We start from the raw sequence: 15576 nt of genomic DNA on the forward strand, positions 1-15576 counted from the left end.
CCCTGTGGGGGGGGGCAGGGATGACCAAAAAAAAAAAAAAAAAAAAGTTAAATTATTTTTAACTAAGTTATTTAATATAGAAATCCTAATTTAACCAAGCATTTATAGCATTTATCTTTGCACATGTGATTTGGTGAATCATGCTGTTTAACATTACCTGCTAAGCTGTAACCCATAGTTAACTAACTAATGAACCCTGTACACTGTAATTGAAATTTTTCAGGACTGCAAAAATATAGATTGATTTCTTAGATAAAACTATTGGAAAATGTCTTACTGTTCTTCTATGTACATAGATATTGATTTCATTTAGACAGCAAGAAATGAAAATGCAACAGTTGGAGCCCTGTGCCATATTGAATTTATTGACAATCAACTAACAGACTGTGAAAAGTATATTAAAGCTCATGATGCAGCACACATTTAAACTTTTATAATCTCAGAGGGCAATACTATTCCCAAACCAAGGGATTGCTACACACTTAATGCAAATTCAGCTGGGAAATCAAACTAAGTAAATACTAAATATAAAAGTATTTGGATAAACTTCTCCTAGTCTAGTGACTGAAGGCATGTAGTTATCTTAGGGCCACATTATAGAATGTTGAAATGACTACTCTCGGGTTTATTCTCAGATCAATTTAAAAGTTTAATTCTAAATAATTTCATTTCCTTTCTGATTCCCCTGTTTTCCTGATATCATCCAATTCCTAGCCTACTTAAATAATTTTCAGGGTAATGAAAATGTGTAGACTAAATCAAAATCACTGCTAGAGTATTTACTTGTAGATAAAAGATTTCACTTTAATATTGTCCTGAACATAAAAAAATGAAATCAATTCTGTTTATAACTTAAGAGTCCTTTCCACTTGGATCTCCTGTGTAAAGATTGATTGGTAACCTTTCTGTAGCTATGAGCTACAGCAGCTCTAAGAAAAATTTCAGTTAATAAGTGTGTTTAATGAATTAGTCTGTTATTTTCTCATCACAAACATGTCTGAAGTCAGATTTGGAGAGCAACAGCAATAACAGTAAGAATTTAATCATGTTTATCAGTCTACTACCTGCTCACATAATATTACTGAAATGCCAAAAATCTTCAGAGAATCAATGTGAAAGCACGAGTTTAATGATTGCACACTGAAATGAAAAATCCTGCTGCCATAGTACTGGGGTTTGAGCCAGAAGTTTCTTAACAGGTTAAGAATCTTTAAGCAGTTCTGAGTCAAAAATGCTGTTAGCAAGTCCTGGTAACAGACTGGTACCAACTGGCACAGTTCATCAGCTCTTACATATAAAAGCCTGAGGAAAATGAAGGACAAAAGCCAAAATTCTAACTTGCTCCAGCATACAAAGACCAAATCCCTGAATCAACACTCATCCTTCTGATCTGCAGAAGTCCCGTGTGGGTGCTTCTCTTTTCTGATGCAAAATATAGTTTGGTACATTGAGGATTCACTTTTGTGTCTCTCTCCAGTACAGCTGGCAGCAAGAGATACCAACTGAGATATTAGAGAACCTTCTCCTGCTGCAATGAAATCCACGCTGTAGAATTCCAGATGAAACATCAGAAGGATATTCCCTACACACAGTTACTCCTGAATCTTGCCTGCAAATGTGGCTCCCATTTCCTGGAAGGATAGACTGAATACCTAATGAAAAATGAATTCTAAGACAGAGAACTCTATTGATGGGAGCTCCACAAATACAAAAGTGCTGAAGTCAAAGTCCTTGCGAGTCCTTGTCCCATTTCAGAGAGAAGGGAATAATGTTAAGGGAAGGTGAGCAGTGAAAACTCTACTAAACCACATATAAAAACGGCACAAGATACAAGAGAACTCAGGACATTTCAGCAGCAGAACACTTCAAAGGACAGAGAGAATACTGAGAATGTGTGTAAAGAATCAGTCCTAGGCTGGACAAGGTCATAGTTTTGAGCATGGAAAAAAAAGATGGAGAGCAGAAGGAACGCAAAAGAGACCGATCTACACTAAGGAAGCTCCTGTGACATTTATCAGCTAACTAAGCATTACAAGGGGAGAGTGGAAAAAAGGGTGATAGAAAAACTATTACTTCTGTATTACTCTAATTCTACTGTATTAATGTATTTCTGACTTCCCTTCCCTCACAAGGTCCTCTTGTTTGTTATATACTTTCAAATCAATGTGCAAGCATGTGATAATAAAAAGGAAAATTAGCAACTGGTTTGGTAGGGACAAGCCAATCAGCATGAACACAAAACCAGAACAGACTAACTGGCACCATTATTTTTTATGCTAACTCAGCTAAGCTTGACTGGTGAATGTTTCCCTTACACTTGCTTTTAAATAACACTACAAATCTTGGAGTGCCATTAGTCCACAGTTTTACACTTTGGATAATAAAGGGGTTTTTTTTTCATTCTTAAAAATCTGGTTCAACTTTAATGCACATCTCAATTATTCAGGAGCATGAAGAAAGATTTTGATCTAAGTTTAGCATTTAATAAATAATTGTTCTCGAGGGATTGAATTTTTTTTCCTGTTAGAAAAGCACACTATGAAATGGGAGTAATGTATTTCAATCTACTAAGATTTTATCAAAATTATGTATTTCTGCACTCAAAGCATATAGAAGAAGTAAAAAGAAGTAAAAAGTAATCATAAAAAAAGTAAGAACCAGTTTCATTTTACTTCACTTCAGGACAATGGGATTCTGTTAAGAATACAAATTCAAGCTCAATTCTCCAAAGTTACCTCTGAAGTGTGAGAAATGAATACAAATGCAAGTTATATTCTGAGACAGCTGCAGGCCTGCATTTATGGTTAAGTTCCCCCTTTGAAAGTGATCCAATTTAAGAATTTTCTGCATAATAAAAAACAAATGGAACAATGAAACTTTTCAGCTGTGATAGGAGCAGCTTTTTGTGTGCCATAAAGACATAACAGGAATTAGAGTGAAAAAGCTTTTATTTCAGTATGACCATTTTATCCACTTGTACAAAGACTACAAATACTTCAATGTAATTTATGTTAAATCTTCAAGTTTCTGTTATTCAGTTCATAAAAATGAACAATACAGTGTCAAATATATGACACAACACATATCAAAGTATGAACCTTAAAAACAGCCAATACTGCTTCACAAAAGAGCAAAGTGTCACACATTTTAGACTCAATTAGAGACATGCAGAGTAATGATCACTGCCTCTGCAGTCACAGTCCTGCTTCTGTTCACCACAACAGCACTAAAGTGACTGGCCACTAGAGAACAAAAGCAGCACTACCTTCACTTTTGCTACATGGAATCAGTATTTTTTGTCTTTTTATATAAAAATCAAATCAGCACCAAAAAAAAAAAAAAATCACTCAATAGATAATAGGCTCCTTTTCACAGTGAAATATGACTTATAATTACCCAAGGTAATTAACGTCATTTCACAAACATGCACTTTGAACCACACAGTCATTGCAATGCATGACAACCACTGCAGGGAAAGAAGTTTCTGCAGAAGAGAAAACAGGTGAAATGACAATAGTGCTGCCTTTTTCTCCAAGTAGAATATTGTGAGTGCTCAGGCAAGGGAAAGGAGGCTATCTCATCAGTTTCTAAAATACATAACATAACTAGCATTTATTTTAGATATGTATTGAATATAAATTATTTGCTTCTTTCTGAAGTAGTTACAAAATCATCTGAAAATAGAAATTCTGCTTTTACTTTCCTAGGATTTTTTGCATCCAGCACTTCAATAAACAAATCAATGCAGTAAGCTGTAATTCTGTTTCCTTTAGAAAAAGAAATAATTACAGAAGTCTCCAAGGACTGATCTCATCTTTCTATACCCCCTCCATCCCAGTTAAATTTTTTTCTGCTTTATGCTTCCTTTTATGCTTCTTTGATGCATCCTTGGGTCCCACTGCAGAAAAAGTAGGATATTCAACCTTCTTGGTTCATGCACTCTCAAATCACTCTGAGATGCCATGAGCCACATCTTTCTTTCAAATTCTCCCAATCATTCCAGTTCATTTTCTTCTCTACTTGCCCTGAGCTGCACTGAAATGGAATATGATTAGAAGACTATTTATTTCTTCTTTTTGCCTGCTTAGCACTGCAGCTGCTGAAGTAATCCAATTCATCAAATACCAGGAATATAAAATGCAACTTTGGGTTTAATTTTTTGGGTTTAGTTTGTTGCTTACCTTTCAACTCTTAATTGCCAGTCCGCTGCCTTCCATTTTCAACCTTTGGGGAAATACCCAGGCCATGCTGCCTTGTGATTAAATTCAAGGTCAACAGGCCCAGCTGGCACATCCTGGACTGTGCTGTCCCTGTTTCATCTCACTCAAAGTACTTTCTGGGTACTGTGCTCCTCAAACACTTCTGGGTATCAGATAGTGTTCTCCTCCATCTCTTTTATGTTGTGTTTCTGTGAAAATCCTTCCCTCTCCACTGCCAGGGCACTGAGAGGCTGGAGCGTGTCCGGAGCAGGGAACGGAGCTGGGGAAGGGGCTGGAGCACAACTCCAGTGGGGAGCAGCTGGGGGGGCTCAGCTGGAGAAAAGGAGGCTCAGGAGGGACCTCCTCACTCTGCACAACTCCCTGACAGGAGCCTGGAGCCAGGCAGGGTCAGGCTCTGCCCCAAGGAACAGGGACAGCACAGGGGGAACCAGCCTCAGGCTGTGCCAGGGGAGGTTTCCATAGGGAAAACTTCATGGAAAGGGCTGTCCAGCACAGGCAGCCACACCAGGAGTGCAGTCACCACATCTGCAGCAATTTAAAAGCCATGAGGATGTGGCTTCTGGGGACGTGGATTAGTGCTGGCCTTTGCAGTGCTGGGGAACAGCTGGACTCAAGATCTTAGAGGTGTTTTCCAAGCTAAATAATCCTGTGATAAAAGCCCTTTCATAGGAAAGTATACTGCTCTTCCTTCAGAGAGGAAGTGCAGAGGAAAACACCAGGTTTTAAAACATTATTTAAAGTAAAATAAAAAGAAATATTACAAGCAAATATGTCAGCCAATACTAAACAGCAAGACTGAAGATAGTCAAAGGAATAAAAAAATTGTAAGAAATGTTTATTGATGACAGTCTTAGGGTGTCCTATTCATATGCAAATAGTAACAGTCTTGTCTGATTAGCATATTAATCTTTAAACTTATTTGGTTTATAATGTAAAGTGTTCACTGCTCTGCAAACAAGGCAGATTTGCAAGAAGCCATTTAAATATTGATATCACTTTAGAAGTCATAAAATCTCAGTTTCATTATCTTAAGTGTCAGGCATGGATAATTATAGCAACAAAAGGCATGACTAATGGCATTTGCTGTACACTTCACAGGAAAGTGGAATCCACATGTATACAGAAAACAAGATACTCTACAGTTGAGAAATATGACAAAATAATATTACTGTAATAATCAACTTGTTTTACACACTAAAGAAACTGCATCTAACTATCACCATCTAGAGGTAAAATGAAAATGTTTTTGTTTTTTTTTTTTTAAATTCTGATCTGGATTCTGTCTGTATGCCCATGAATTATTTTCTAATGGTGAGCAATGTCTGCCACACAAAAGAGATGGGCATCAAACTGCAGAGTTCACATATAGCAGTCATCAGAAAGCAACCTAGAGAAACTAGGTTGTTTCTCTCTAACTAGAGAAAACAGGTTGTTTGGAAGAGAAGACTTTTGCCACCATGACTCTGCCTTTAAAAAGTCGCCTAATATTTAAATTGTCTGTTCAACAGACTAGGCTTCCATAAGCGTGAGTTTGTACAAAACAAATTAATTTCTCCATTTGTGTCTGTGTCCTGTAATATAACTAATTTATAACTAATCAGTCTGCCACTCAGTAATAGCCATCAGAAACTTTGTAAGAGAATAAACCTCTGAACCTTCTTTGGGATAACGGCCTAATGTTCCTGCTGAGGACATGGTTATGAGCATCTAGTCTGAGCTCCTGTCACAGCCTGGATAATTTCATCCACTGAAGTCCAAACAACCCTTATGATTTGTTGATTGGTAATAAAGACATCAATTGGTCATCTAATTATTTTTTCTACTCAGATGCAAAATTAATTGTACTAGTAATCTGTCAGTGCTAATGAATGGCAAGGCAGGAGTCAAGAACTAAACTTGAAGCAAAACAAACTTGAGCAAGTACAAACAGAGAGGATGTGCTCTGAAAACATTTAGAATGAGCTTGCCATGCACAGAAGATAAGCATTAGTTGGAAGGAAAGATGTTTTGTCATCATACCTAAAATTTCCATTTTAGGACTAAATTAGTTATTATTAGCATAACAAAGGCAAGTCATGTTTAATTAAAATTACATCCAAGTTTCTTGCACCCTGCTCTTACAGCAAGGCACAGTGATCTCAAACGTTCAGAAAATTCCTTGGAGAATTATGAAATGTATTTTATTCAGAACACTTTAAATATAAACACAAGGTATAGTGGTATTTATTATTCCAAAATATCACTACCTAGGGATTTCCTTAGAAAGAAGTCACATCTTCGTGTTTGAATTGATTTTTCTTCAATTTAATTAGCTCAATTATTTTCTAGACCCACAAAAACTTCCAGTATTACCCCACATTATACATTGTGGAGAAGACCACTGTCATGCACTTGTTTGGAAATTGCAAGGCAATAGTTCCAATGCATGCTCCAATTTGCATTTTGAAACAGTTAAAAATGTCTCCATTTCCTTCATCATTTGAAAGATTCCTATTGTATTCCCCTCTCAGTTGCCTTTCATGCAGGCTGAGAATTTCTAATATGCTCCTCCAGTGAAAAACCTTTTTCTTCCACCCATATTATTTGGAGTTGATATATTTCTTTGGAGATGAGTAGAACTGCACACAGATAAACCACAGATTATACACAGCATAATAGTGTTTTCTATTTGTCTATCCCTTTCCTAATCATTTGTAACAACTTGGTTTTTAGACCTCCTTAAAACCTTTTTAAAATTATGTCAGATTAGCTACTTTAAAATCTGTGGTATGCCAGAAGCTATTTATCAGTCAATTTTCAGCTATTTCACCTTTGAATTCCTGGTGCACTGCATGTGGAGATTTATGCTTTATTTATTCAATAAGATCTGCTACTGGCATTTCATTTAAAACAGACAATCTGCTATTTTCCACAAGGAACAATCCAGAATGAGAATAACCCATAACAAGTCCATGGTGAGCAGAGATTATAAAATATGCATTTTTCTGTTACTATTTTACGTTCTGAGAAAACATGTGAAAAAAATATTTTTAATTGAACTCAATAACTGCACTGAAGCGCACATCCAATTCTAAATAGCTTTTCCCCTAAAATTTATACACCCTCTAATTGCTGTAACACCCACAGTTGAATGATACAGATCCCCAGCTCTGTTAATTTTTAAGACAGTAACAGATAGTGCTAAACTGGGGCACTGAATTATCTGCTGCTCACAACTGTCCCCTTGAACTCAGCCATTCAAATTGAGCATAAAATTTGGCTACATTTCCAGAGCTTGTTTTGAAATCCTTAAGGTTCATAACCAGTTAATTCTGCCAGTTAAACATTACTGCAAGAGTGCAGTGTAAGTCTACAAATACAGAGGTCTGATTGAAATTTCCACATCTAATAGGATTAATTATAAAATGCTGCTTGCTTTCAGAGTCCACAGTCTTATTTCTGAACTTGTCCAGAATCCTTAATCCTTAACAGAAATTAAAGAAACTATTTGATGGTTGAAACTATGTTGGAAACTGGAAACTTTTCCTGCTATATTTACTGAAGAGCAACATCTGGGATTTTTTAAGGATGAAAAATGCACTGATTTCAAACATCTGAAACAGGTGTTAACATGACACGAAAAGAAATGCTTTGAAATGCCCTTCAAAACAGCATTACAAATCCACATTAAATTTAAAAACATAAAATTAAACTTTAAAAAGTAAGCACAGTAAGAAAACTCCTGCAGCAATCTATTCTTATCCTGTCCAGGTCAGGCCCTCTTGATATGCAAATAAACATGTCATTAATTTTCCTGGTTTAAGAAGCCCAAGTGCAAAATTGGCATTGATTTTGAAGAGGCACAGCAAACCACATGTATTTCTCTAATTCTTATATTCTTCAGAAGCATTTTGAAGTCCATGAACACAGATAACAGACACTGTGGAGCTGATATATTCATAATTTTCCAAACTACTTGAGATGATCTGCAATTGTTTCCACCCTCTTCTGGTCATTTCCAAGGCAAGTGGTATGTACATAGCAGTGTATTTTCTGCTACAAAATACCTATTTATAAGCAAAATGGACAGAAGAGGCACAACAATTCTAAAGTGCATCAAGAGTAAGTGCAATAGAGCAAGTCTCCCCTTTGGCAGAGTCCTGCTCTCTCCACCAAGTGAAGTGCTCCAGAGACACACAACTGCAAATCAGCAAAGGCTAACAAGGTGGCTCATCAGAGAGAGGGACAATCTCTTCAGCTTTCTAATCATAGCAAATGCAGAAGAGATCAAGCTAGCTCAGAAATACACCCCCAGTCCCTTTGGAAAAGCAATGGCCAGGGCTCATGCCCTTTTGCAGCACCCTCATTTAGTAGCAACACCTTACCTTGATAGTGTCACATGTATGATCTGATTTTCAGTTGGGGTAAGCACCTGAGGGCTAATTCCTAATTAGCTTTAAGTACAATCATAAGTATTCAGCAAATCTAAAAATCATGCTCAACCGAATCAAATTTTCAAACTTTGCCTGTTCCAGCTGGCACACTTTAGCTTTCTCCAGAGTTCATTTGATGTCTTTTCCTCAGCATTACAAGCACAACCAAGAGTCATTTTTTACATCTGTTCACTCAAGTTCTCCCAGAGGAATGTAAAGTCCAAAAGGGATTAGTAATCATCTCACTCACACCAACATCCTGCAATATTGCTACTTTCCTTTCTATTGAGTCCTTTCTCATGTGGCTGATACAAAGAGTTATACATGCATTTTAATTTTTTGCCACTGAAGAAATAAATTATAAGGCAGTAAAAATAATGTTTATTATAAAAAAAGGGACTCTCAGAAATGAGCTCAGTCATTTATCCTAATTGGACTCCCAATCTGGGTCTGTTTAGGACAGACTGGTAAAGATCTTTTTCAACAATTTCAACACTGAATCAAAGTCTCTGTAAGCAGGAGCACATATTTTAGCAGAGATTTAAGAAGATAAATGCACAATGCTGCTATTGAAGCTACCCTGAAGTTTTCTTAATTAATGCTTTGCTGGTCACTATATAATGTAAAATATATATTCAGCAAGCACACAACTATATAATTGATCAGAGAGGTGGCACTCACTTCAAATGTTTCATCAGAGTTGTAGAAGTCTATTTGGGAAAATACTTCTTTTTCACATGCACCAGGGGCAGTGACACTCCTGTTACTGAGACCAAAAACTGGCAGAAATTATATTCATGTATTCTTACACAAGAAAAGAGCTCAACAGGTGCCATGATCAAAGTTTAACAAGAGTTATAGAAGTTTTAAGTCATTTCTACAGGTAATTCCTGCTCGCTAATTCTCCTAACTATTAAAAAACAAAGTACAACTGTTTACTGGAAAGATTCTGTCGTATCCTGTGCTGTTCTGTAACTGAAGACAAACTAGTCTGACTACATTCTATGTTCCAGACCGCAGTATTTAACTTTCTGCCTCAAAAAAAAAAAAAAAAATCTGTCAACTGATAGTGTGACAAGATAATGAATGGAATATATTCAGAAGAACTTGTACATTTTTCAAATATACCAATAAACATAATTTTGCATATTATGAATGCCCAACACTACAAGTTCATACTGTAGACATATAAACCTAATAAAATTCTCAAAATTGCCTTTTTGTAGATTCAGACTTTTCCATCTTTTCAATATTTCTATATTTTCCTTCCTTTTTTCCTGTTCTCAAGAGGCTTAGCCCTCAATTACAAGTTCTTTGTTTCCCATTAAAGACAAGCAACATCTAACTCTCTACTCACTTCAGAAGATTTTTGGGTAAAGTTTTGAACCTCCTTCAAATTGGAAAGCATGATTTATCTCAACATTTCCCTTCTGAATGTGCAGAACACCTACAGCAGATGTGAATTCTGCATGCTTTGCAGGCTTTCACAATCCCACTTGTACAGTGATGTCCAATCAAACTGCATGACAAATACTGAACTCTTTAGCAGCCTAATTTGATACCAAGTTAGAAAATTTAAAAATCATTAAATTCTTCACAGAATTCACAGAATGGGTAAGGTTGGAAGGGACCACAGTGGACCATCTGGTCCACCCTCCCCTGCTCAAGCAGGATGAAAAACAACACAGAGCAACATAGGAAAGAAGCAGCAGAAACCAGAGCTCTTCTGGTGGACGTGGAGCTGCAACATCATTAAAGTAACAGGTGGGGTGAGATCTCAATGCTTTTAAGAATTTCTGTGTTGGCAGACTTGTGTCTGGGTTTGAGAATCTGCAGCCAGTGACAGCAGAGTGGAGAAATATGTGAAAAACAAAAATATTACACTTGTCAACAAGCTAGGTTTTCACACACCTGTGCATCTCAATTTGATTGATTATTCAGTGCCTTTGAACAAATTACTAACTGTTCCCATCCTGGTGGCTTTTCTTTCCATTACCTCAAGTCTTATTTTTCATTGTCTTTTACTGGCCAAAAGGTGGGTGTTTTCCTGTATTTTATAACTACCTGCCAACACTTCATAAATTATTCAAAATTCTACAAAAAAAACATCATTCAGAGTGAGAGGAATGTTAACAAGCTTCAGCAATCTTGTTCAGAACTAAGTACATGTGGCTGAAACAAAAGTGGAGAAATTTTGCAGCTGCTAACAATGCACAAATAAATGCAAATAGCCTAGGACAGCACATGAGAGAGTGTTTGAAGTTCACCCTGCCATTCTATCCACAGAGGGGTCACTGCTCTGAAACCAAGAATCCAGGAATCAAGGAACAGTATAAAATTTCAATGCTTCAGCTACAAGTCAGGCTGGAGCACAAACCCCTAAATTCAGACCTGCCTGAGGCAGAACACAATGTGAACATGTTCAATAACACACAGTGAAGAATTGTTTCATTATTCAAGATGTTTTCAAGTGAGCTACTGCAGTAAACCACATCTGTCTGTCTGTCAAGCAACATTTCTGGTCATTGTTATCCCCAAAACTGAAGTAAAACATGTATGTGCATAGTGAAGAAGCCTTTACTGATTAATATTGAATTGTTACACTCCCTGACCAATGGAGTCATCTTATTAGCATGCTTTTAAAGTATTAAACTACTACAAGTCAACCCCCAAAATATACTATTTGAATAATCAACACAATCCTATGGATGAATATATATGAAGTTACTGCTGCTGCTCATTAGCTGTTCTCTAATGAAATTATACATGGAGCTTTAAATTATTAAAATGTGCTACTTCAGTCAGAAACTTCTACACAAAATCCCTGTTCAGCTGGCTCACTTACCTGGTAAACATGGAATGCATTGGCAGCTTTTCCACGCAGGAAGACTGAGGGAATCCAAACATTAATAAGAGCACGATTTGATCTGAGGAGGAGAGAGAAAAACTTCAAATAGGGAATCAGATTTATGTATAAGAATTGCAAAGCAACTACAATGCAGTGATTTAGATAATGATCAAAGTGATCAATAAAGCAACTTAAAATTTCAAATGAAGTAACAGAAGAATTGTAGTTCTGCCTGAACTTTTTATATGTTCTGGATCTAAAAATGCTCCCTAAAATTAACCCAACTGAAACAGTTCCTTCTGCAGGTTTTCTGGGGTTTGAGGTTTTTTTTTCACAGCATGCATTTGATTATACACATAAGCAAAAATTATTCACTTCAACAAATTCAACATTTTTAGCCATAAACCTCAGGTGAAGTTCATTAAATTACAGAAGAGCAGTGCACAATTATGCAGAAGCCATTTCCATCCCCTCTTTGTCATCCATCTCTAAATTTCTGTTATTCAAACACACCTGCTACATTTTCAACCCCTCATCCACAAAAGCAAGATTCATTAGTTTGACTACTAAAGTCAAAATTCCAAATCACAACATCCAGAATGATCTGGGGTGGGTCTCTAGTGGGGGTTGGGGTTTTTTTCAAGCATCGATTAGGAGTTATTCTGTAAAATGAGGAAGTCCATCCCAGGATGAATAACAACCAGCACCCATCAAACCCAAAGCACTAAAACCAGTAACTTCTTGGTGCTTTGGCAGAATACCAAGATCTAGGGGACTTAAAAAGCACTCCAAGGGACTCTTCCTAAATCTAAACTCCTTGAGTTCAGCATTATTAACTACACTGTGGACTGTGCAGCCCTCCATGCTTTTTAACAATGGAACACCACAGCTAAGAATGCAGTTACTGGTAATAATAGAGGAAAAGCAAATTATTGCATCTCTCTGCTTATTCTCCTCTCCCAGAGATGGTATAAAGAGAAAAATTTGTGAATTAGGAAACTTACATTTCAAAATCTGATAAACTCTGATCTTCAGATGTTTGACTTAAATCTCCAGGGACCTTTATTTACAAAACAGAAATAATTTCCACACAGTGGCTATTATGTTTTCAATTAAGAAAGCATAATATTATAAGGAAATTACAATTCAACATTCAATTTTATAAATGCCAATAAAAACTCTTTATTGACAAGCAATAAAAGAAAAACAAGATCCTGAAAGAAGATTGTGAACATATCACCCTTGTGAGTCCTTTATGTTAGAATTTGCCACAGTTCTGTAAAGAAACAAATTGGGGTTTGTAAAAGCATGTAATTTTGAAAGATACAGAAAATGCAGGGAAGAGCATCATTATTAGGGCTTTATGAGCAAAGGATGCTGAAACAAGGTACTTTGTGTGTATAGGCAACTTATGGGAAAAGATGAAGCACATAAAACCTACTGATCATTTTCTTTTACAAGCAATATTCCATTAAGGGAAGGACACGAGAGCATTTTGTTTCAGCTGTGCTCTTACAAAACATTAGATAAGTACAAAAGTTCATAATGATGCAATGATGGACTAATACCTGTAGAATCAAAGGAAGTAGCAGTTGTTAGAAAACTAGATTGCAAGAGCATTTAGAACAAAACAGAAATAGCTTTTTACCTTACTTTACAGCTAGAATAAATATAAAAGGGTATCTTCTTTCCTTTAAAAGGAAATTGTAAAATGTGAAGCATAATCTGGAATAGTTAAGAGGAAAGGAATTGTTCAAAGCCAATTCTTTACAGATCTGTTATTTCTTACAAGCTAATGGATATTTCATCATGAGTAGCATGTTTGAGCCTATTGCAGAGGGACATTCTGCAGTGCAACAAACAAACACTCACCGGCCCTCTCAGATCAATGAGTTCTTGTCTCATCTGGAACACCAGAGCTTCCTTGGCCATCAGAGCACGGTGCAGCCTCTCGTTGAATTCAATCAGCTCCCCATGCATTTCAGCCACCTGAAAAGCAAAGCCAGTGGATAATTGTGATCTGAATTGGGAAAAAAAATCCTACTACATAATTTCTTACATGTATATCAATTTCTTTTTACTCTCCAAGTACTGCTAATGCAGTAGTTTGAACTGATCATTAAGAACAGACATTGCTGTAATTTTGACTCATGCTTTGAAATGTAGTTTTGATATTGAATAGGACAAAATACAACTTCATGCCAAATTTTATTCTTATCACTAAAAATCATATGACAACTGATTCTAATAAAATTCCCATTGACTTCTGTTCTCAGTTTAATTCTTTGATGAATGCAGCACTCAACAGGTACCAAATAATCACAATATTTTGAACAGGGAGTACTGCAAAATGCACAAACTGCATTAAACTTTGTCAATAATTCATAAGTGATTTATTCTTCACCCTCAGTTGAAGTTTTAATAGGAATGGACCTAGAAGTCAATCACTCCAGGCAAATCTGTGAGAGGTCAGAGGAGTCTAAATACCAGAGTCAGGCTGGGGCACAGGTTGTTCTCACAAGTAAACAGAGTGGCCTCTTTGGACACTGAGTGTGGCTGTGGTTGTGCTCTGCATTTTAAATCAAGAGAGCAGCAAGTGGTGCAGGATGGTGTGAAAGTGCTGGGGGAGTGAGGGGATGGAAAGTTCCAGCAGTCAGATGAGCACAGTGGGCACTGCTGGGCCCCTCCTCATGGGCTGCCCCAGCAGCATGGCTAAACCTGCTCCTGTTACAGCACCTCTTGGAATGCCTCCTCCTCATCCTCATCCCCATCCAGAGCTAGAGAACAGCAGAGGCAGCAGGGAACAGCATGAGAGCACAGCTGAACAACATGAATTTCAATCCAGACACCTCAACAACAGCACACAGACTTGAACTACTGCCAAATCTCTTAAGAGTTCATAGTTTGCCTTCTGGAAGCAGTTCATTACTATCTGTGAATTTCACTATTTCCTTTTCTTGAATTACTTTGCCTTCTGCCTCTTCCCCAGGGAAGTTCCCCAGAATAAAGCAGTTTAATTTAGAGAGAAGTTCCCCAAAATAAAGCAGTTTAATTTAGTGCCTGCTTTTAATTTTGTACTTTGTTCCACACAAACCTGCATCCTTCACAGAATCAAAGAAAACAAAAAAAGCCTCAATTTGACAAGCCAGAATCTCACATCATTGATTATAAAAAGTAAAAATAATTTTGATGAGGTGAACTTCAAGCATTCTTTTCCAATTTCTTTTTATATTAGAGGGAGTCCTTCAAACCCAGAAATTCATCATTGAAATATATTTGCAAAGAAGATCTAAACTACACCAACAATATACTAGAGAAAACAATAATATAATACTATTAATTCTAGATAAGTAATTTTCCATACTAGCTTAACCACTAATTCCAATTTAATGTTGGTGGTGTAACATTTAAGAATACCAGGTTAATATTAACAGGTCACTGTTAATTCCACAGGGCTGTAAGGCAGAACTTCCTTGCATTTCAAGTATAGAGATACAGCACACAACTAGCTGCAAATTCACAGAGAAAAGCTGCAATACTGCTGGCTATCAAAAGCAATATAAAAATTTACAAGTGGATCTCAGTAGTTTGCGTATTTGAAAACATGTTTGGTTCTTCAGGGCCTGCCTATCAGAACAACAAAATCCAGACTGATATGTGACTATTTTGTCTCTCTCTGAATGTCCTTGAAATAACTTTCTACTTGCAGACTCAATTAATATGTAAATGCAACAACTCTCTCAAAACACTACAAAAATGCAAAAATTTGTAAGTATCCCCAGCAAAGTTAAATAATAAAAAGGAAACTTAACAGCAAATAAAACACCAAATCACTTGTTCTATATTATCAAAAGGACAACTGGCAGGTATCACTTATTAGCAATTAACTGACTTCAATACTTTTCCTTGTCAAAGAAAAAAGCATTTCCATCACAGAAAATCAAAAGGAGCAATGAATAACAATATTAATTTAAGCCCCTTTAATTTTTCCTGCATCAAAGTCTGATAAAATAATAAAGAGGTCTCCTTATAATTACATCCTTTCAGTTCCATTTTCATAGAGTCATATCTTCCTTTACTCAATCCACATTAAAGC

The 15576-nt window shown here is 36.5% G+C and overlaps 1 protein-coding gene across 5 annotated transcripts in view; it reads right to left on the reverse strand.

The window, feature by feature from the left end:
• SNX29 (sorting nexin 29) overlaps positions 1-15576 on the reverse strand; it is a 103271-nt gene that overhangs the window by 47866 nt on the left and 39829 nt on the right. For all 5 annotated transcript variants that reach the window (XM_064389973.1, XM_064389975.1, XM_064389974.1 and 2 more), the window contains exons 16-18: positions 13353-13469; positions 12485-12540; positions 11478-11559 (exon numbers count right to left, since the gene is read on the reverse strand). In XM_064389973.1, coding sequence (XP_064246043.1) covers positions 11478-11559; positions 12485-12540; positions 13353-13469 — 255 coding nt within the window. The remainder of the gene's footprint in view (positions 1-11477; positions 11560-12484; positions 12541-13352; positions 13470-15576) is intronic.

This window comes from Passer domesticus, chromosome 15, assembly GCF_036417665.1.
Source record: "Passer domesticus isolate bPasDom1 chromosome 15, bPasDom1.hap1, whole genome shotgun sequence".
Taxonomy (NCBI): domain Eukaryota; kingdom Metazoa; phylum Chordata; class Aves; order Passeriformes; family Passeridae; genus Passer; species Passer domesticus.